The following is a 22,874-nucleotide window of genomic DNA, read 5'->3' on the forward strand; positions in this document are numbered from 1 at the left end:
AAGAGTGTAAAGTGAAAATATAGCTGGTGAATGAGTCGCTTTAATTAAAGACAGTAAAATGCATTACTGCATCTGTCACATTACTTAGTGTAGTTCTGCTTCTCCAGTCAAGCGAGACGTGCTGAGGTTTTAGAAACCCATGGCAGTGTTGACCCAGAGGCAGCAGCAGCTGTGCCTAGCTGCTCTGTAGGGATTTTTATATGAACAGCAAGAAAAATGAGTTAGGGCCCTTTTCCACCATATATGGAGATAGTAGTGGGAGCAACAGCCCAGTGCTGGGCTATTTACAGGTTCCTGAAGTAGCACTGGGCTCCTTGCCAGCATCTGCTACCTAAACCAACTGTTGGTGTGGCAGAGCGAAACTGCCTGCGTGTTGGGTCCAGCCTACAGACACAGGGATGCTGATGGAAAAACTGAGTGACCTGAAGTCCTTCTTTAATGTAGGCTATGAGCTTGAACGCACTCTTACCTTTGTCGTTTCCCCTCTTGATGTGATTTAAAAAGACAGCTAGAGAGCCTTAACCTGTTTGGTATCTTTGAAGCTGAGCTTTTTCTCTTATGCATAGTCTGTTTTTTGACATATCATACACTTACAATTGAAATTTGTTTGTGTGTAGGCACAGCTCAACAGACTACTATAAACTACATTAAAAGCTAATGGTGTTCAGGCATAAGCAGCAGTGAGAAGCTGGTGAAAGCAGTACTTAGTGAAGGCAGAAGTGTGTTATGTATCAAGCATCCTGATTATTTGTAGCTTCTGGGGTTCTGCTGAGTCCATGCTTTCCCTTTTGTGGTATGAAGGTCTTCTTAGTCATGAGGATTAAAATGTTTATGAAGTGATATGTTTGGAAAGATTCTGCATCTTGCAGCTATGATTAATCAAAGAGTGAAAATTTACACAGTGGGAGCTCAGCACAGTGGGAAATGTGTACTAATTGATCTCAGTTTACACGTTTTAATTACCTAGCCAGGTCCACATGAAGGCACAGGCACTCGACAAAGCCATCTGCTAATCCAATTCTGTAAGGTTTTGATTGTCCTCTTCTGAGGGACAAGTTGGAATTTTTGCATCTTTTCATTTTGCAGATGAAACAGGTTTTCATAGCATTCTAGGCATGAGCAGGTAAACAGGTTAGTGCCTGCCATGTGAAGCACGTAGCTTCCTTGAGATGCAGACCCTTTGCTCTATTAGGTGTTCCTGTAAGGTGGAATCTCCTCAGTTGTATGAAGAAAGGAATGCTACACACAGCACATGTAAGATCTTAGAAATTGCCTGGAAGGATCCTAGAGATAAGAGAAATAGGTGGAAATCAGTCTTTTTCTCCATGCAGAGGAAAGACTGCGAGGTGATGTTTCCAGACCAAAGAAGAAAATGGCAATCTGAGTGGTTATAAACTACAGTCAAGAGCTTAGTGAGAGGACTGCTGGAAGTCTGCAAACAATAATAATGTAAATCAATAGGGGCTAGTCTAAAACCAGTGGTTAGGATTACTTATAATAAATTTGTAGGAAGGCCAATGAAGGAAGATAATTGATCTGTCTAAAAGACATCTTAAGTGCCAGTATTTCATTCCAGGAAAAGGAGAGGTAGAGGCTGAATTTGTAAACCATGTTGAAAAATGTTAAAATCAGAAAGTCTAAGATAAAAAATAAGATGCAACTGTCAAAACAGCTCAGTGAGAGCCATTGGTGCCTCTAATAAAAATCAACCTGAGCCATAAGGACCTGCATCAGAGGTTATTTTGAAGCAAATGGAATGGGAGAACATGACACACAGAGCAGATGCTTAAATAGGAAGAGAGTCAGGCTTCTCTGTTGTGGTAATCAGAGCATGCCTATGCTGCAAAAGGCATTTCTGCAATGATATAACATGAAAAATTAAAAAGCTTATAAGAATTTCATGGCTTAATTTTTCTAATGCATACTAGACATAAAAATTGCAGCTTATTTCCTCCTCACCTTGGGCTTTAAAACATCCTGATGATAAAAAATTCCCAATGATGCCACTTGGTGGTATGCTTTCATTTACTGTTTAGGTGTGATGGAACAAGTATTTAGGGACAGGCTGCAGAAACATCACCTTAGTGGAAGTGTTGCCTCAATACCACTGTGGTTGACACAGCCACTCCCTTACCAAATTATTGTTCAGCACTATGTGAGTCACATTCAGCTACAGAAGTAAGGTGTATGATATGAAGAACAGAAATGTGCAGGTAAGGCATCTGGACTCTTAGCTGGGTAACAATAACCCCAAGCAAGATAAATTGAGGCAGTCTGACCATGCTTAGCAGAGGCATTTGTCTGCATAAGGCAGCCCAGCCATCTATAACAAATCCCTTCATCTAATCAGTGACCATACAAATGCAGAAGTTCTGACTTTAGGTAATACTACTCCACAAAACTCATTATTCAAGGAGTATGCTGAAAGTAAAAGTCACACTTCATTACCTTTCCAGGTGCCACATTTATCTTCCTGCTTTTCAGAATGGGACATTGCCATGGTTTCTGAACAGCTGTTAGGAGGGAGCTGTATTACCAACTGTGCTTTTTGTTTTTGGAATAGCTTTATTAATAGTTTAAGAAATAGAAGGAAAGTATTAAATGGATTCTCCTGTGGTCGTTTGGTTCTCTACAGCCAAATTAAAAAAAAAAAGGATTACTTTGGAATTCAGTTTCCTTCTGTGAAAAAGACAGTGAACTGAGGCAGTTTTTTTTTTTTGTGCTTTGAACTTCACTTCTGCACTCTTGATACAGTGAATTTAGTTTTCTCTGTATTCTTTTCTTGAAATGGATGTGGCTTAAAGCTACAGGACCTCTTAGGACAGCTATGTCTTTTGTGTTTACAGACTTAAATACTGTAGCCTTCAGACTGTGTTAGAAACATTTCCTTTTGATCACAGGAGACTGTAAATTTCTAATTTCAAAAATTACTGAACTCTGTACAGAAGTAGGTAAGGTCCTGGATAATTCTGGGCTTGTTACAGTAAGCGATTCTGCTGTCATACTGTCAGATCCAAATGACTTCTGATATAGGCAGGGAATTGACACAGCATTCACAAAGACACCCAGATGGGGCCTCAACAAGAGCAGAGGGGACAGTCACCTCGTCTCCCTGCAGGCCACCCCTCTTTTGGTGCAGCCTAGGATAATGTTGATCTTCCGGAAAGGACACTACAGGTTCATGTCCAGCTTCTCATCCATACTGGATTCCCAAATCCTTCTCCACAAAGCTGTTCTTAATGAATTATTCTCCCATTCTGTAGTTATCAGTGATTGCCCCAGCCCAAATTCAGCACCCTGTATTGGCTGTACTGAATCTCACTATACACTTGTAGGCCTGCTTGCCTGCTGTTCAGATGTAATGGAGAGTGGCTTGGCAACCATATCAGCCAGTTCCTGGGATAAACTTAGATTATATTGTTTGGTGTTGTCCACCAAACCCACTATAAGAGTTCAAGTTTGAGTTATCTTATAAGCATCTAGCCTGATTTCCTTCAAGTTAGAGGATTTCACTGAAAAACTCATTTCACAGGAGTTCCTAGGAAGTCTGTGAATTTTCTCAGGTTTAGGTACTTTGAGTGAGCTTCTGGTATATGCAGGCACTGGGAATTCAGAAACCATTGAAAAGCCTATACTCTGATATTCTAAAAGTAAGGGAAAGTGGTATAAATACATATGTATGTGTGTATATATAAGGTTTTTACTTTATCTAGGCAGAAGGGAAGATACCTGTGTTGTCAAAGAAAGCTATCTGCAATCCCCAAGTTCCCAGGACCATTTAAAGATGGAATTACATTGGGATTTGTCTTTCTAAGTCTTTCATGTTACTTAATTGCTTATGCTAATTTAAAGTGTATAAATGAGAACTATTCCAAGAGTCTCTTCCAATTCTATGACCCCTTCATCAAATTGATGGGCTTTTATGTTTGTTGTCTTTCATAATTTATATTTCCTTCATCTGCAAGATGAAGTTAATGCTGTTTATTCATAACCTGAGATTTTACTTCTCTCTCAAGTAGTTTTCTCACAGGGATGAATATCTGTCTTAGTGGTTAACTATACAAATGGAGAAATTTATACTAAAGGAATTCTGTGGCTGTGATAATTATCCATTATGTTTTCACTTGTGAAATGCAAAATACGGTCCGTTGCACCAGATCTGAATGGGACAGCCTGTGCCACAAACCTAGTTTAAGGGCAACAGACTACAATAGTTTGAAAATATATGCATTTTTTTACATATATTTGCATATATGCATAGCAAATAAAGTTTAAGAGAAAGGAAAAGCTCTTGGTTCTGAAAAGCAGCAAATATCTCTATGACACTGTGGGTGTTAGATCTTTACAGAATCAACCACCTCCCAAACATTGGGTTCACCATTGAAAAAAGATAAAGAAAGGGGGGAAAAAGTTAATTCTCTGTTTTCATGCATGCATTTAAAATCCAACGATAACTTTCCAAAGCAGCAGAGCTCCCAATGGCTCTGCCTCCTGTCTTGATGTAAACCAGTCTCTTCACTGTGCTGTGGTACCTACAGGAATCTGGGTGCTTTTGAATGTACTGTTTCCTTTGTGGCTGATGAGTAATTTTGAGAATCTGCCTTTGAACCAGAAGCTGCTGAGCTAAAGGTGCTGCCTGACCTCCCTCTATCGTATTTTTTCACAAGTTGTACATTGTACTCTTGTTGTTCCTGAAGGCTAATGGCAGAGTATTGGTCTACAATGATGGCATAGCGGTTTTCAGACTATTCTTCTGTGAATCTTCCTTAAGTCTCAAGGCTGAAGGTAGCAAAACTGTACAAACCACATTTTTTATGTGGCTTCATAACATCCTCTAGCCCCACACCCTGCCAACCCAGCTCCTCCTTATGTGCTTCTAAGTGATAATGCTGAGGCTCATTTTCCACGTCGCTCATCTTTCCTGGCATGCTCTGCCTCTGTAATTAGGTTTCTGTTGTCTATTTGTGACATCCTAGTTTGATGCTATAAAACTGGAGAAAATGCTAGCTAGTGAAGAAGGAGGAGGATTAGAGAAGAGCTCACTTTGTAAGGCACTAAGTGGCTCGTGTTATTATGAATCTGTTAACACAATGAACTGATTAGTTTAAACAGTGTAAATTTCATGAGGCTCTTAATTTCTAACTGCTGTTTTGTGTTGCCTGGATGGAGTCACACAATACTTTCTTCGTGCAGGCGGCATGGTGCTTAACTAGCAATCATAGCTTTCCTATTGTTCCTAATTATAACAAATATCTTGGAAAATAGAAAAATGTTGATGCTAATTCACAGCTTCTGTTTTTCTAGCTGGATGTTGTTGTACTGCAGGGCTTTATTTCCTAATGAGCCACATTGTCTTTGCAGAGCTATTTCGTGGAATCCAACTTTTCAAATTTGTCTCTGAGGCCTGGAAATATGCCTTTAGTGGTAAAAGCAGATTTTAAATGCTCTTTCTGCCAGTCAGAAGAGTAGGTCATTGTACCTACACACACCTAGTCTATGCTGCTGCTTCAGAAGCAAGTAGTTACGTGGTTGGTGGAAATGGCCAACTGTGAAAGCCCAAGGCTTGAGTAGCATGGACTTCTGAAGTCGGCTTTATCACTGAACCCATCCCATCATGGGGCTGTGATATAGCTGTTCCTAGTTTTTTTTTCCTAGTGTTTTGTTTGTACTAGTCTTCACATGTTGAATTGAAAGTTTGTTAATAGTGATGTTTGAGTATGACACTGCATGACTGTTCTGGATTGATTTCCCACCTGTCACAGGCTCCTGCTCAACGTTTAGGTTGATGAGATGCTGGAATTGATTGCCCAAAGAAGCTATAGATGCCCCATCCCTGGATGTGTTCGAGCCAGGTTTGATGGGACCCTGGGCAACCTGATCTAGTGGCTTGCAACCAGCCCCCAGCACTGGGGCTGGAACTAGGTGGTCACAGATTTGTGGAATCATTTGTGTTCAAAAGGGTGATGACCTTTAAGTGAACAGGGACACCTACAGCTCAATCAGGTGCTCATAGCCCAGTCCAGTTTGAACTTGAATGTCTCCAGGGATGGGGCATCCACAACCTCTCTGGGAAATCTGTTCCAATGCTTCACTACCCTTACTGTGAAAAATTATGTTCTTATATAAAATCTTTCTCATCACAACAGACCCTGCTAAAGAGTCTGTCCTCGCTAGCACCTAGTCCCTCTAACCTAGTTATACTGCCTTACACCTTATCATGGTTCACTATTACCCTCCTCCTCCTTCAAGCCTAGCTTAAAGCCCTACCAGTGAGCCCTGCTAACTTTTCCCTGAGTACTCTCTTTCCCCTTTGAGAGAGGTGAAATCCATCTGACACCTGCAAGCCATGTAGACCATTCCTCTGTCAAAAAAAACTAAGTTTTGATGGTGATGCCAGCCACGAAGCCAGATGTTTATAGACTGAATCCATCAGTTTCTTTCAGTGTTCTTATCCTCTATAGGAAGCCGAGAAGGTGACCTGCGCTCTTGATCCCAAGGCTCTGAAGTCCATTTTGATGGTCCCTGAAACATCACTTCCAACCCAAGCCATTCTGTGATTCTAGTGCATTTGGTTTCTGTGTCTTGCCTTTCCAGCCGTGCAATATGGATTCTTGCACATGTTTATTTGTCTAGTTTGTTTATACTAGTCTATTTCTGTATCCAGAACTGTCTTATTAAGTGTGAGTACAGTGCCTGCAGCGCCTACACAGTACTGCATTGAGCTTTAGATGATTATAAAATTTATTAAAACAGTAAATTAGAATTCCTCCAGTCAGACCTAATTTTTTGTTTCTTTTTCTGAAAGATAAAATTTAACCCACTGTGAAAATAATATAGTATATTATTCTGTACTTAGGTTATGAAATGTTTTCCTTTACTGCCTTTCAATGCATAAAGGACAAAGGCAGCAGTGTACCTATTTTACAGATATGTAATGTGAGCTGCTAAGGCATACAGAGCCTGCCTGGATCATCTGACTGGTTACACTGCAGCAGAGTAAAAGGAAAAGCACAGTGCTTATATTTATCCAGAGAAAATGCATTTTTTAGATTTGTGTGTTTATTTGGGAATAATTTGCTTATTTAACACTGAAAGTGATATGAAGTGACATAGCAAACTTTACTGAAAGAAAATGAGCCTAGCCCAGTTTGCTTTCTCTAGTTCATGGAACTGGACAGAGCTACTCCCTTGACCAGAGAGGAGCCATGGGATCAGGGTGGTCTCTGGCCTCCTCTTGCAGCAGCTCTGGAAGTGAACGTGACTGTTGGCCTGTAGTAGACCCAGCTGTAGTTTGCTTTGGCACTGACTCTAAATTCTTGTTAAATAGGAGTCAAGACTTCATAGACTGCCTGCATAGATCTGACTAGCTCTAATTCTGAGGAATGCTTCTTTGCCACCTCCATTATTTCTAATATATACAAGTTCTTAACCACTTCTCTTATATATTTGGAGGCATTTTTCACAGGCTGTGAGAAGATTAATACATGTGTTAACCACACTTTTGCTATAATGAAGCTGCTGATTTTATATTACAGGCCACACATACAGCCACATTTCAACAGATTGAAGCTTTGTTGTTGCCTATGCTAATATAACATTCTGGGGCATGGAATAAAATGCATCCTTTCTATTTTTATCTTTTCATATTGTCATCTCCCCAGCCTCTGCAGAATGTATTCAAGGCAGGGCTGCACATTTTAGATCCAAAGAAGTTAAGACCCTTCTAGAGCAAACTAGCGTGGATCCACTGTAGTTACTCTGTAATTTGGTCCTTAACCTGGTGTTCTTTGTTATAATGCTAAAACTGTAATAGTTGTTCTCCAATCTGAGCAGTCTGGTACTTTCAATAACTGGTTGTTCTGAGCAGGGGCTGCATCTCTGAAGATAGTGCTCCTAGTGGAGTTCTGGACGTGTATATTTGGTTGGCTGGATCCAGGAGAGCTCAGTAGCTTAGTTTTGGATAACACTTAGGGTCCTGTTTAAATCTGGTGTTATGTATTCTGTGTATTCCACTCAACTTGGATGAATTCCCTATACCAGTCCACTCAGAGGTGGGGAATTTTCATGGGAGCCTACCTCGTGGCTTTCATTGCACCTTCTAAAAAGACTCAAGCTATGTTCTACTATAACACTGTCCTTAAGGCTTTACAAGTTATAATATTAAACTAAAAACAAAGTGAATTGCTTTTTTGTTCATTGTGCATCAATGCACGTGGGGCCGGGTTTTAGAAGTATAATCTTTTATTCTGTAGTAGTGATGATTGTGCATGTTGAATGAGTATCATTTAGTTCTGTGTATGTTCAGTCTTGTACTGAGCAACAGTCCAGAACTCAGTATTGACAAATTCTGAGTTAAATTAACACTGGGCAGGATATATATGTGGTCAGCTATGGTTCTCATGCAGTAAGACATCTCTGGATGCAACAGCAAAGTTAGTGTGTCAAGTTAAGAATCCACCTGTATGTGGATGGCAGAGTTATATGTGCACTTATGCGTGAGGATTTGAAGTGTTCTGAGGTTTGCTGGTGATGGTGCATCTTGGTGAATGAGCAGCAGTGGACTGACAGCAGCTCAGAAATGTATTTTCACTGGGTGAGTTAAGTGTGGGAGTTTCCTTATCGTAGTATGAAATCCTGGATGCACAGAGTGAGTTTGGGGCACAATTCATCTTGTTCTATGCTACTTCCAAGCATATAGGTGCAATACTCTTCTGGAAATCACTTTTATGAATTTATGCTAACAAGTTTGTTGCATTTCTGTGATTGGTTTCCGTGTTTGCATTCTTAGGAAAAATACCGTCTGCTTCATTCATGTTTCATTGATGATGGGTGGGTTTATACTGCAATCGAGGAAAAAGATCTTAGACTACAGGCAGGATGCGGTTCTGTTGTAAAGTCCACAGTTAGTTGCCCTAGGCAAATCAGTCAGCTGCCAAAATGATCTGTGTAATAGGGCCTGAGATACTGCTTAGATCTGTTCTGATCAACCCTGTTGACTTATAGATCTTTACTCTTACTTGCAATGGCAGGTGGGCAGTAGTGGGCAAGGAAAAAGAAAAGGCATTTCCTTCTGGAAAGGCACAAATGGAAAATGTAGCAGATTCTGGAACTTTTTAAGTTAAGATTTTTAGCAAATTCATCTCCATTTCTTTGTGTTGACCACCTGGTGCTTTTACATGCTTTTCTTCCTGCCCTTTTCTTCTCAGCTGTAGCAATGAGGCAGATGCTGCCTTCTATGTCTTCATCTTCCCAGACCTTGCACTAATGTAATCTCATCATTCCATTTTTCCCTAGCAGTATGTACCTGGTCATGTTCATCTCATCTCTCCTTCTCCTATTCTGTATTGTTTATATACATACACACACATACATACATATATATATATATATATATATATATATATATATATATATATATATATATATACAGTGATGTGTTATCTTGATACATGGAGAAAATATATAGTGTATTATATAACATCAATACTGATCTTTATGTATACATATATACTTACACATTGCAGTATATACATGTCAGATGCCTCATATATTTCATTGTACGCAATTCTTGGTATGGCTATTTTCTGAGGTGAAATAACACGTTCCTCGTTTTTAACTGGCCTGTCAAACTCTGTAAGGAGAGCTTTGTAACAATAACCAAAAAAAAAAAAGGGCTTCATGAAATTCTATTAGGATCAACTGTGCTTTGAACTGTTAAAAACTGTCATTTCTGCTGAATGTTTTCCTCAGGAGATATTTTGAATATGTTAAAATAGTATCTAGTCAGGAAAAGTAGCAAGAATAGCATCTGCTATACTCAGAGGATCTGAGAACATGGATCTGGGTTCAGGCACTGCAGGTCACTGCCTTCCTCTACTGTTGTGCAGGCTGCAATGTGGAAAGTTCTTAATGCAGACCGTGAACTAGAGGAGAGGAAGAAGCAAATGGCAGTGTCAATAGTTTACAGTTTCTTTTAGCAGAACAGCCTTGGAAATAGGTATCTAACCCTCCCACCCTAGAGTAGATGACTTTGCAATTAATATATATATATATATTTTTTAGCTAGAAAATACCAGTACGTTTCTTATGCATGCAACTCAGTTCTTGTCATCTCTGCAAATACTTTATGATGCAGACTTTGGATTTTAATGTCCTTAGCATCAAATTATTTTTCCCCCAAAATATAGTGATTTCTTTTTTGTGCACATTTGACATAAGGCTTAAAATTGCTTTATCTGTGCTGCTGATCTCTGCCCAGTTCATACAGCAGACTGAAAACAGCAGCAGGAAAGCAAGGAACTGCTAGTTTTCCATGCCCACATTGGATGAGACAAAAAGAGCTGGTGTTAAAATTGCAGCAAGAAAGATTCTAATGAGACTTCTTGCAAAATTTCAAAGGCAAAGACAGGAAAAGATTGGGATAGATTGTGTGAGCAGGCTGTACATTATTGGAAGCATGTAACATATTGGATAAACATCTATCAGAAATGACCAACAGTTAATTCATATCTTGAGTGTTCCCCCTTCCAGTGCTACAGATTACAGTAGGAAGATGCTTTTGATGGGGATGTGTCTTTCTTATGTGCTGTAATAGAAAGGGAAAAATGAATCAGCAAAAGGAAAGGACCATTTTATGCCTCCAAATCTTATGCCAGTATTGCTTTTTGAATAAGCTTTACCCTGAGTTTCTAGCTGCAAATATCAGCTGGCCATCAATTAGCACAGGCCACAGTAGTTGCATTGAAGGGAGCTAAGTCCAGTCCATACTAGCAGTCTTTCAGTGTGATTCTGCCTTTTTTGGGGGATGCTCTGAAGCGAACATAATGAATGAACTGAAGGGAGAGTTTGCTGGAAAACTGACCGTGGAGACAGAAAAATGTTCATTTGTATATTAAGCTTTAGTATTCACACACTTAATTGAAAAACAGCAGCGATCAGACCAAAATTTGAACAGAAAGAGTTGAAGGATACGGTTATTGTTAACAGAAAATTGTACAGTAGGGGGAAGTGAGGATGGAAGAAATGAAAACAGTCTCTTCAGCAGCTTTTTGATACTTTAAGTGCAGCTCTGAGAGTGATGTTGTTATGTGTGAAATCTGACTGCTTCATAAGTCTTCGTATCTGAAGACCCAAAATCCAGAAAGCAAATAGAAAGAATGGCAAATGATAGAATTATAGAATAGCTTGTGTTGGAAGAGACCTCAAAGATTATCCAGTTCCAACCCCTGACTGTGAGGAGGCTTGCAAATATTAGTTAAAGTATTTTTAGGCTTTTTCTCATTATAGTTTAAGGAACGTATCCTATTGTATTTCAATTCCTTGAAAGCAGAGCATTTTTTAACTGTTATAGAAGTGATTGTGCTTAAAATTTATTTTAGGGTAGAAAAATGTTGATTTTAAGTCAAAAGATGCATTATTGGCAAAGTGTATCATATATTCTTAGTAAGCTGCACAGTGAGGGGAAGGTCGGTTTTGGCAAGGACTTACATGTTTCTTATATCTTCTGGGATATAAAGCAAAGCATGCTAAAATTATCACTGGGAGAAGAGATGCCAAAGGTATTTCTGACAGGAGGCTGGGCCTCTCTTAGCAGGCAGATTCGTGGGTTAGTTAGGAGGTCAGGTTGTAGGCTGTTCAGCACAAGCCTCAGGAGGACTTTCTTCCTCTCTCCTCCTGTCACGCACACAGCTGCTCTGTTGGATAGCATGGGAAGTGCATGCCTCCCTCCCTGCTACAGCCTGTGAAGTGGTAGCTATCCGTTGTGGGCAGGATGAGTCCCAGCCCAAGGCTTTTAGGGAGCAGCAGCAGCTTCTTTGTGTTAACTTTGAAGGTTGACCTGACTGAACCTGGGAGCTGGGGTTGTGCTTGTTCACCTGCTGGAGGGGCTGTTAGGTGACCGTATATCCCAGCCTGCTCCTCTGATTGATTCTCTCTCACAGGCAGGAATGGCAACCCCTGAAAACCCCGAGCAGCTGATCATTGCCCTGGAACCTGAGGCAGCTTCTATCTACTGCCGGAAGCTCCGCCTTCATCAGATGATAGAGCTGAGCAGCAGAGCGCCTGTCAACGGCTACAGCCCCAGTGACACCATCGGAGCTGGATTTACACAAGGTGCTTATCATAGTCATTACACTTGGACAAGGCCACTTAGATCCTCCAGTCCAACCATCAACCCGTGCCCACCTTGCCCTCTAAACCACGTTCCAGGTTTCATTGAAAACCTCCGGGGATGGTGATTCCACCACCTCCCTGAGCAGCCCATTCCGTAGTATTTTCACCACAGCATTTTTCTGCCTTTATTAAACTTAATACTTTATGCTGAATCACTTGGGGGGTGCACAGTAATGGAATACAGCAATTCCTCACAGAAGAGAACCTAGATACGGCAATTCTAACCTACTTTCCAGTGATCTGTTGCTCATATTGGTGCTTTCAGACTGACTTGCAGAGGTGGTAGGCCCACAGTGTATGTCACTTGCAAAAAAATTCTTCATCACTGAAGACTTAGACAGGGTTTAGTATCTTTACCCAAGATTGGAGGGGTAAAAAGAGAAAATAATGGACTGCTGTGGTGTATTTGTTGCATAACCATTTCCTCTCTGTGTGAACTGTAGTACTTGCAGTGCTGCAGATGTGTGTCAGTCTGTCCTGAAGGAATTATTCAGAGGTATTTGCTTTTGGACATCATACTTACTGGGTCAAAATGGTACAGGCACATGGAAAATTAGGCCCATAAAGCTATTCCTATGCTTACCAGATCACATTTTTTCTTAGTTAGACAAAGTCATTACCTTGTTTTCTCCTAGACATGTTGCTCCCAGCTAGCACTTGTCAGATGTGTTCAGCGTTAGGGGGGCCTGAGCAGGGCACAGTCCTTTCAAGGGCCTCTCATTCTCCACCTTGTTCTCATCCTGCACCATTCCAGTTCCATGCGCTTTTCCATGAACTCGGTTTCAGGCTGCATGGGGATTTGCTTCTAAGAAAATAAACAATAAAAAAAACAACAAAAAAGGCTTCTGTGTTTGGTTAAAGTTTTAAAGCTGGACAGAATCTGGCAGATGGCGGATTCCTGCTAGTGGGTACCATTCTATTTCTTAATTGTGTAAGGTAAAGGCCATTGGGGATGAGAAAGGTTTTTTGTCAAAATTAATGAAAATAAAGTTTGAGCGAATTAATTTGGGGTTAGAATTAAAATTTCATAAAGGCATGGCAGGTACCCAGGACAAGCTGAGAATGGATTAAGGGGGAAAACCATCTAGCTATAAACAGATACACTCCAAGTGAAGTCGAAACAAAAAAATATACTGTTTACAGTAGCCAGGATGACTTTATTTCAGTCATAGTTAAAGGTTGGCTCTTGCATTTGTTTCAGCCCACAGAAATGAAATAAAAGGACTCCTGTTGACTTCTGTGGGCTCTAGTGTCCATTGCTTGCACCTCTTGCTTGTTTTGTCTTTGAACACTCCATGATTTGAGCTGTTGGTGTATGAGGCTGACAGCTTGTCTTCATTGTAGATTCTTTATGGATGGGTATGGGTGAAAGCAAAGCCTCTCATCTCCTTCTGATCATAGATTATAGGAATGAGAAAGAAAATTCATTCAGTGATTCTCCTGCTTCACGTGTGGCAGGATGTCTGTATTCTTCTCTACTATCCTGTATAGCACCTTTGAGTGAAGGTGAATGAAAGTAATGCAGGACATATGATCATCCTGTTGCACAGCTTGATTAAGTAGCTTAATAGCAAAGACTCATTGCTCTGCTTTTTCTTTACAGACTGTTTTGCATCTATGCTGAAGTACTGTTAGGAGATTGTGCTTAATTTTTAATTGTTATGCATGTAAAAAATGCTGTGCTGGTATCCTCCATGTTTCTAATAGGTCAAATCTTACTCAAGACATAATTGATTTGCTTGTAATGACGTCATTAGATTCTGCTTTGCAGGGTGTCACAACAAACCAGTATTTTTGTAATGAAAGGTTGAAATAGTTGCTCATCTGTTATCAGAGGGTCAGACTTTGTGATCACTGTGAGCCTTGATAACTTACAAAGCTGTGAAGCAGTGCTTTTGGGTGCTTACACTGAGGCAAAATGACATCCTGAAAGGCTCCACAGTCCTTGCCCCAGTACCCAACATCAGAAGTTGCTTTTAAAATCTTGGGATGTCCTCTGCCTGCCATCACAACTCAGGTCTGCGGTGGACCAGGGCTGCCACCGTGTGGCAAAGCATATGCCTGAACCCGGCTGGCAGCAGGGACGCCTTCCAGCTTGTACTTAGAAGTCTGAATACAGTAACTGTGAAGGAAGCTATGAAGTAACCATAGCTTTCACACTGGGGTGTTGTTCCTAATGCAGGTAGTATCAAGAAAGAACAGAAAATCTGAAAAATGTTTTTTCCTTCTTTCTAGAAGTAACATTACAATGTTCCCCAAACCAGTGCAGCAGTTCATTTGTTTTAAGAAGTGATGCCTAGAGGTCTGTTAGCATGCTTGCACCTGTTTCCTGCAGCGTGTGATATCACATTCTTTATGCTTCGTAATACTCAGTAATTTTCTCTCTGTCTGTGACTAGCTAAGGAGCACGTCCGTCGCAATCGACAGAGTCGCACCTTTTTGGTGGAGAATGTCATAGGAGAAATCTGGTCTGAACTGGAAGAAGGTAGGGTCCTTTTTTGAATAAACTTTGCTGTCACTGGTTTTATTCTGACTGCTGGCAAGCATAGTGTTAACTGCAAATCTGCTGAGTACTGCACTGTTCTCAGAATGATTACGGGTTAGAAAACAAACAAATAAAAGTGCATATGTAGCTCTGAGTTGCTAAAGCTGAACTGCAATTCTGTATCCTCTAATGAAATGGAGTTTATTAAGGAGATGACGGAGGATAATCCAAGTTTCAAAATGCATCTAGACTGTTTCTTCAGAATGGGCTTTGTGAGTATGATGTAGTATTTATTTGGTAACCCCTTAAAGTGGACACCACTAGCACAAGCAATTCCATTAATCCTCTTTCCTTCTATGTTTAATTTCTGATAACTAAATTTTGTATTTACTGTAAATCCCTACTAACAAAGATGAACTTTTCAGAATAGAGATTTAGAACTTTCTTCAAGTCGTTACCTGTCACTGTGATGATATAAGTCACATTTGCCCATTCCTTTGCAAACCAGGTGACCGTTACATCGTTGTTGACAGTGGAGGAGGCACGGTGGATATGACTGTCCATCAGATCAGGCTCCCTGAAGGACATCTTAAGGAGCTATACAAGGCAACAGGTAAATGGCACTTCCACTGCTTACATTTATGCAATATTTAGATCTGTCAGTGAAGGAAATACCTGTCTTTATTAATGACTGTATTTTACTAATAGTTTTTCCCGACATCAGAACAATATTCACATTTTCAGAATATTAAAGCTGTGTTTTGTTTTTAATACAGGTGGGCCATATGGTTCCCTAGGTGTGGACTATGAATTTGAAAAGCTCCTGTGTAAAATATTTGGAGAAGATTTTATTGAGCAATTTAAAATCAAGCGTCCTGCAGCCTGGGTAGATCTGATGATAGCATTTGAGTCCCGTAAACGGGCAGCAGCTCCAGACAGGACCAATCCACTGAACATCACTCTGCCTTTCTCCTTCATTGATTATTATAAGAAGTTTCGAGGTCACAGTGTGGAACACGCCTTGAGGAAAAGCAAGTGAGTAGATGATTGAACCCAAGTGGATGCAGAATTGACTGATCTTTACAATTAAAATATCCTAATTACATATAGTCTGAAGGACAGTAATGTAAAAGAAGCATCTGTTTCCAAAATGCAGTGTTCCCATTAGGTATACTGAAACTAACACAGTAATGAGATAGAAAGTGTAAAGGTAACATAGAATGTGCATGAATGAAAGGGAAATTAGTAAGCTGTATGGATGTGCATAATGAAATAATATAATGCCTCTATTCGTTTAACAAATATTATAGCTCATTAAAAATACTCTTCTCCTCTCTACCTTCTTAGACTGCCTGTGCTTGCTTGTTTTCCTTGCTTGTTTCCAGTGGCTTTGGCCTGCTGCTGCTATAATCTAAATGTTGCCCTTCTGGGGCTGAATCAGTGCTGTTTCAGATGAGCAAACACTGCACTGCCTGCCAGCTGTTTCAGGAGGCAGATAAACATTGGTAATGCTGTAGGAGGCAATCAGGCAAAGAAAACAGCAATTAAACAGGCAAAAATAGCAATTGTCCCTGGAAATTTTATATTGCTCCATTTGGTATGGGGCTGAAATTAGATGAGGTATTTCTTTTCCAATGCTTTTTCCAAGCATACAGGTTCTGTAAACACATTATTTATGTGGCATGCCTTATGAGTGCTTGGCTTCAGTCTGTACTCTCTTAATATCCTTTCTAAATGTTTTGGTTTTTTCTTTAGTGTGGACTTTGTGAAGTGGTCTTCCCAAGGAATGCTGAGAATGAGCCCAGATGCAATGAATGCACTCTTCAAACCTACAATTGACCAGATTGTTCAACACCTGAGTATGTATCTGTGTGTAATTCCATTTTCTGACTAAGCTAAGACTGAAGCTTGGATTACCTGTTTCAAACCAGTAACAGAAATTATAGTAAGCACCACTGCTAGTATGCTCCAAATGTGGGCAAGAAATTTCGTTCTGAAACTCTCATCCTTGAAAAAGTGATTACAAAAGTAATCTCAAGTAAGGGGCATCACCTTTAGCATCTTACTACCTGGTTCTGGTGCTACTTTTCAGTGTAATTCAGTCCTGTCGCTGCCTAAACTGTATTTCCAGGGCTACAAACATTCCTTAAAGAGCACTGTTTTAGCCCAACTAAAGATCCTACTTTTCTTTTTCCTATTCCAGCCAAGAATAAAACAATGTTAGAATCATAACTAGTATCTGATTATTGCTGTAATTAAGACCTGTAGTTCATTTCTCATCAGTGAGAAGACTTAGAAAGTCCTGCTTTAAAAAGATTCTGGACATGGCTTAAGCAGCAATAGATTTATTTATCTGGGAATGAAAAATGCCACAGGTTTATTGGGAATTTTATTATTTAAATTCTCCTTCATGAAAGATTGGGTTTGTACCAAGTATAACATATACACTGAGTGAGGTATTGCTGTTCGACACATTACAAAGAGCTAATCAAATTGTATTTAGACTAGAATATCCAGCTTAGCTCGCTTGCTGTGTGAAGACTTAAGTAAAATTGAGAGACCACAGCTTAGTAAGACAACTGGGACAGAACAGCTTCTGTGAGAGCTGGGAGGGAGAGGCCTCACAATATGATAATTGTGACAGATAACTCAGTCACGCTGTGCCAGTTATTTGAACTGACTGTGGGTGAGCCTACAACAGAACTGCATGATTTTCCTCAATGTAGGGGTTTTCTTTGCAAAAAAAACTGTCTCCTTTTGCTGGTACGCCAAATGAAAATTCTCTTTAGAAAGCATGAATGCTGCTTCAGAAGTATTGTAGAATCATAGAATCATATCATCTGTTTTGAGGCAAGTTTTCATTCAGAGTCATTGCCCCATTGAAATAAAATGTAGTAAGAAGCTTTGGAAGTGGAACTGATGCATGTTGAGAGTGGCACTGGGGGCATGGATGTGGCATTTTCAGATTTATGCATGTGCATGGAAAACTGATGCATCGGACATCTGGAGTTTCAAATGAATTGCTTTGTCACTGATTTTTTTCCCTATTGAATGGGCTTTTGTTTCTGTATAGGTGATGTATTTGATAAGCCAGAAGTGACCAATGTCAAGTTTCTGTTCCTGGTGGGTGGCTTTGCTGAATCCCCTTTACTCCAACAAGCTGTCCAGAGTGCTTTTGGTTCAAGATGTCGAGTCATCATTCCTCAGGATGTGGGGCTCACTATCCTCAAAGGAGCTGTTCTCTTTGGTCTAGACCCTGCTGTCATCAAAGTGCGGCGTTCGCCTCTCACCTATGGTGTGGGTGTACTGAATCGGTTTGTGGAAGGGAAGCATCCACCAGAGAAGCTGCTAATCAAAGATGGCACGCGTTGGTGCACTGATGTCTTTGATAAATTTATCTCTGCTGACCAATCTGTAGCCCTTGGAGAAACTGTGACGCGCAGTTACACACCTGCCAAACCTTCTCAGTTAGTAATAGTAATCAACATCTATAGCTCAGAACAAGATAATGTCAGCTTCATCACTGAATCTGGAGTGAAAAAGTGCGGCACCCTTCGCCTGGATCTCACAGGGACTGATGCTTCTGTGCCAAACAGACGGGAGATCAAAACACTTATGCAGTTTGGGGACACTGAGATCAAAGCCATGGCCATTGATGTTGCCACCTCTAAAAGTGTCAAAGTTGGTATTGATTTCTTAAACTACTAACAGATCATTTCCCCACCGTGGCCTGTGTATGAGACTCTCCATCCACTATTCCATTTTGTGACTTTCATATGTCATGTAATCATCTTGAATTTCAGCAGGCTATATGAGAACAGCTAGTAGGTGGGTATGTCATGCTTGTGCCCTTGAAGGACCAAAGGCTGGATTTTAAAAGACCCTTAAAACGTTTGAGGAGCAGAAGTTCCAGAGGTAGTAAAAGTTATTTAATTGCTCAAGCATGTGTAAGGATCTGCCTGTATTAAGTATTATTATTGCATCCTGAAGAATGGTTAAGAACTATCAAATCATTATCTCTTGTTCTTATTCTTCTCTTCCTCCCAAGAAAATTTTGCTACCCCTCGTTGGTGTAGGGGGGTTTCCTGTATGGGGTATCTGTTTGAAACAGCACCATCCTCTGAGTGTGGAAACAAATTAGTAGGTTACAGCTTTCTTTTGTTTTTTGGCCTGTACTTTAAAAAATGTAAGTGCTGAAAATCAGGGACAGAAAGAAGTAGGACGTGAGTGTCTTCACTTCTGAGTTCACACTGAAAAGAAAAATCCTTAGAAATCCTTAAAAGTAGATTTAGGAAACATACATATCTTAGTAGCCTAAATGTAGCTTAGTAGCTTGGTTGTCCAAGCTTGAGAAGAAGGCCTTTCTTGTCAAAGCTCTTTGAAATAGCTGTTGGATTAAATAGCTAACATTACCCTCATTAAACTTCAGAAATATATAAAGAGCAAAGTTATTTCCCTTTTTAGGTCTTATAAACTTATATTTATTAGTTTCCATCTGGAGTCACACAACAGATGAAGTTGGAAGGGATCTCTGCAAACTATCTGGTCCAACCCCTCAGCTCTAAGCTAGAACAGGATGCTCTGTCCTTTTAGATTGTGGATATCTTCAATTCATAGATATGAAGATCTATGGAGCTGGAGATGCCTAAACTTCTTGGTGCAATCTATTCCAGTGTTTGACAACATTCACTGTAAAAACAAAACAAAATCATGTGTTTTTGAAAGTGTTGTATTTCTTGTATTTTAACTTGTGCCCATTGCTTCTTATTTCTTCACCGAAAACTGCTGGCTCCATTTTCTTTACTGTCTTCTGTCAGGCATTTATGCACATTCCTGATTCCTCTACAAACTTTCACTTCTTGAGTCTGAAGTCCTCGATCTCTTAGCCTCTCCTCTTACAACTGGTGCTCTGATCCCTTCGTCATCTTTGTGACACTTTGACAGACTCAGCCCATAAGTCCGTGTCGCTCTTGTACTGAGAAGCACAGGACTGGTACCACGTGTGGTCTCACCAGGTCTGAATAGAGGAGAATAATTACCTTCCTTGTCCTGCTGGCAGTAATTTTCCTTGTGCAGTCCAACTGTTTGCATTTGTTGCCACAAGGCTACATTGCTGGCTCATGAAGGCTTTGTGTCTACCAAGACCCTGAGGTCTTTTTCTGCCAAGTTGATTCCCAGCTTATACTGGTTGTGGAGTTACTCCTCAGGTACTCTCCACAGGTTCAGAACTTGGTCCTTCTCTCATGATCGTATTTTTTTTTCTTGTTAATTCCCATGTTAATGTTTGGAAGTATAGTTAGATGATGGCTGTCCAGGAGGATAAACTGATAACTTCAGTTTTAAATCCACTGCCAGTTGGCTGACTGATGCTAACCTGAATATGTTGATGCTTTAAGAGCATTTATGTAGAGCTGCCTGATTACCTGCTGGAATTCATTACATTTTTTGGAACTTGCAATTTTAATTGTTAAACCTTCCTTTCTAATAAGTTGAGCATGAGTTACATCAGTTACTGACACTTCTGGGAAATGAAAGCTTTATCAATGTTTTCACTGATTTACATTCCAATCCTGCACTTAAGCTTTCTGTGTTTATCCTGGAGATTTGCCACAGAAAAGAGCTGCAGAACTGATCTGCTTCATTTGCCATTGAGTTTTCTGTGTCTATTGCAGAATTCCCTAGTAGGATGTGAAGTCTGTTCTGCATTCAGCTTAAAAAAAAAAAAAAAAAAAAAGAAGGGAAAAAAAAAGACTATGGAGAGTGCTAGTCACAGTATCTGGCTGGATACTTTTCTATAATTACAAAGTGTGCTTTCTAGCATTCAGTTTCCTGCTGCCTGCTAAATGCTTTAAAATCTAAATACTGGGATTTTTTTGTGTGTTGCTTTCCATGGTTTACAAACAGGAGAAACTTTAAGATGAGTTATGAACAATATAATTTTATGTATATACAATATTTAAATATTGTACAGACTCTTTCTTTCTACAGTGCTATTTTCTTGTATAAAAATGCTCTTTGCCTCTGTTGATTTCATTCAGCTGTTAATTTTAAATAACATAGTTTCTCAATCAGCTTCCATAATTATAGGCTTTTAAAGATGGTAAGATATGAAATGTAAAAGGCTGATCTTATAATAATAGGAAAGAAATGTTGATGTGTCAGAAAATACAACATTCTTCCTGCAATGCAAGTCATACCAGTTAAGCGTATTACACAGATGCACTTGTATTTTGCTGGGATTTCATTTCTTTGTTTCAGATGGTGACCATTCCAGCAGTTTATCATAATAATGGATGAATCCTCCTGTAAAACAAATTTATATTTAGCTTGTGTGATCTGAATATACAGCTTCTTCTCTAGATTTTGAAGTTTTACTAAGAATCTTTTCTGGTAAAAAAAAAAAATAAAGTATATATATATATATATATATACACACACACATATGTATAATTTCCAGAGCCAGGTAACACTGATTTCTAGTAGTTGCAGGTCTCTGTCTATCACTACTTCCTACCAAACACTAAATTCTTAAAGAAAAAAAAAGACTTCACTGTCTTTGCATCCTATGTTAAATGGAATGGGTCAAATTAAAGAAGGATTTGTTTCCAGTGGCCTTAGGTTAATGCAGAATTTGATATAGTTAAGGTCTGCAATCCCCCACCAAGAAGAGGGGTGAACTGTAGGATCTTGTGGCCCTTGGGGTTTGTGCTGTTTTGAGCCCGTCTGCAGGGAATGCTAGCAGTAGTTTCTGCAGCTCTTTTAAACTGTAGTTCCCCGCATGGTAGTGATTGTTTGCCCTTATTCACCTTTTGTAAGATTCCAACCAGATCCAAACAGGCATTTGTTGCTAAAGTGATTCTACTGTAACTGTAAAATGTGAAGAGTTTGCATATTTTTTGCACTTCCTTTTTCAGTCTCATGAGAGCACTATCTAGCTCGTCTGTGCAGAACACTGAACTACTGAGCAAACTTCTAACTGTCCTTGTTGTCCTCTTTAAATCTGAGAGTGGAAAATAGGCTTGTCCCTCTAAGGAATTAGAATTGTAAGTAGAATGTTATGCTATGGTCTGTAGTTTATAACCCATTTAAACAACTTTACATTTTAAGTGGGAAATGGATGCCCGTTTTGATAGAGGATGTTAGGCTGTAAAACGAATATGAAATCTATTAAGAAATTATGAGTCATTTTTAGAATAATAGTTCTGATGCTTATGCAGGAAGTGTCCTGTATTTTTGGTAGGGATTTCAGATGACATTGTGCAACTTAATGTTGAAAAGACAAGGCCTGCCATCCTTAGGCAAAGCCAAAGGCCCTGACTGAAGTTCTGCTTTAAGCATGTACTTGCGACTTGAGTCAAAGTTACTTAAATCTAGGCTGAAAGTTAGCAACAAATTGTGATAGAATGATTACTTGTGCTAGAATATGATACATGTGCAGTAATGGTTAGGACGGTTAATATTGCTATATTCATGCTGGTGAATATATACAGGAGTTTTAATGCATTATTATGAGAAGGCTAATTATGTATTGCAGAGAATTAATCACTGAGATAAGCTGCATATTTATCATACAAAATGGCTTAAGTGGATGAATAGCATAAAAGTTGCTGGGCATAACATCACAATGCACACCCGCTTGGAATAGTCTTAAACTGTATAACAAAACCAACCATTGTGGTCTTGTTCACCCCTGTGCAAGATAAATTCAGATTTCACAGATATTTGGAGCTGTTCACAACTTTCCTGGATTGTATCTTGAGTGTTCTTGTGTCCTCAACCATGTCAAATAAAATACAGTAAAACTACTTTTTCTTTTTGGGTGTTTCTATTTTGATGGAAGTGGCTGTGAAGGGCCAAGTGGTTGTACTTGCAGTCGGATACACCTCTGTATGCATGACTGTTGTATATCAGATTTCTTCTTCCTTCTACACGTGCAGACACTTAGAATTCATGTGGGCCTGAGGTTGCAGTCCTCTGTTGGTGGTTACTCAAATCCCACTGCAGTTTGTGTAGCTCTGAATAGGATGGCTTTTGGGACTTAAGATAGAAAGACTTGGGTCGATATAAAAAATGCTTTAGGCCTTTTCTGTAATGATGCTCTGAATCAGAATGAAAGCTGGGAAATCGATATGCTTGAGGCTGAATCCACTATTCTTGGCATTTCTTTCATTCTCAACAAAACTCACAGAGGTTGTTGGTGATAAATAGAAAAATATAA

General features: G+C 39.7%; 1 protein-coding gene across 1 annotated transcript in view; it reads left to right on the forward strand.

The window, feature by feature from the left end:
* Nucleotides 1–18,966, forward strand: part of HSPA12A (heat shock protein family A (Hsp70) member 12A) — a 48,438-nt gene extending 29,472 nt beyond the window's left edge. The window contains exons 7-12 of the mRNA XM_065746005.1: nucleotides 11,940–12,111; nucleotides 14,570–14,656; nucleotides 15,165–15,269; nucleotides 15,433–15,691; nucleotides 16,412–16,515; nucleotides 17,730–18,966. Coding sequence (XP_065602077.1) covers nucleotides 11,940–12,111; nucleotides 14,570–14,656; nucleotides 15,165–15,269; nucleotides 15,433–15,691; nucleotides 16,412–16,515; nucleotides 17,730–18,364 — 1,362 coding nt within the window. The 3' untranslated portion in view covers nucleotides 18,365–18,966. The remainder of the gene's footprint in view (nucleotides 1–11,939; nucleotides 12,112–14,569; nucleotides 14,657–15,164; nucleotides 15,270–15,432; nucleotides 15,692–16,411; nucleotides 16,516–17,729) is intronic.
* Nucleotides 18,967–22,874: the final 3,908 nt, after the last annotated feature.

The sequence above is a fragment of the Cyrtonyx montezumae genome, unplaced genomic scaffold, assembly GCF_038088225.1.
Source record: "Cyrtonyx montezumae isolate F1298 unplaced genomic scaffold, pur_monq_1.0 scaffold_4, whole genome shotgun sequence".
Lineage (NCBI taxonomy): Eukaryota > Metazoa > Chordata > Aves > Galliformes > Odontophoridae > Cyrtonyx > Cyrtonyx montezumae.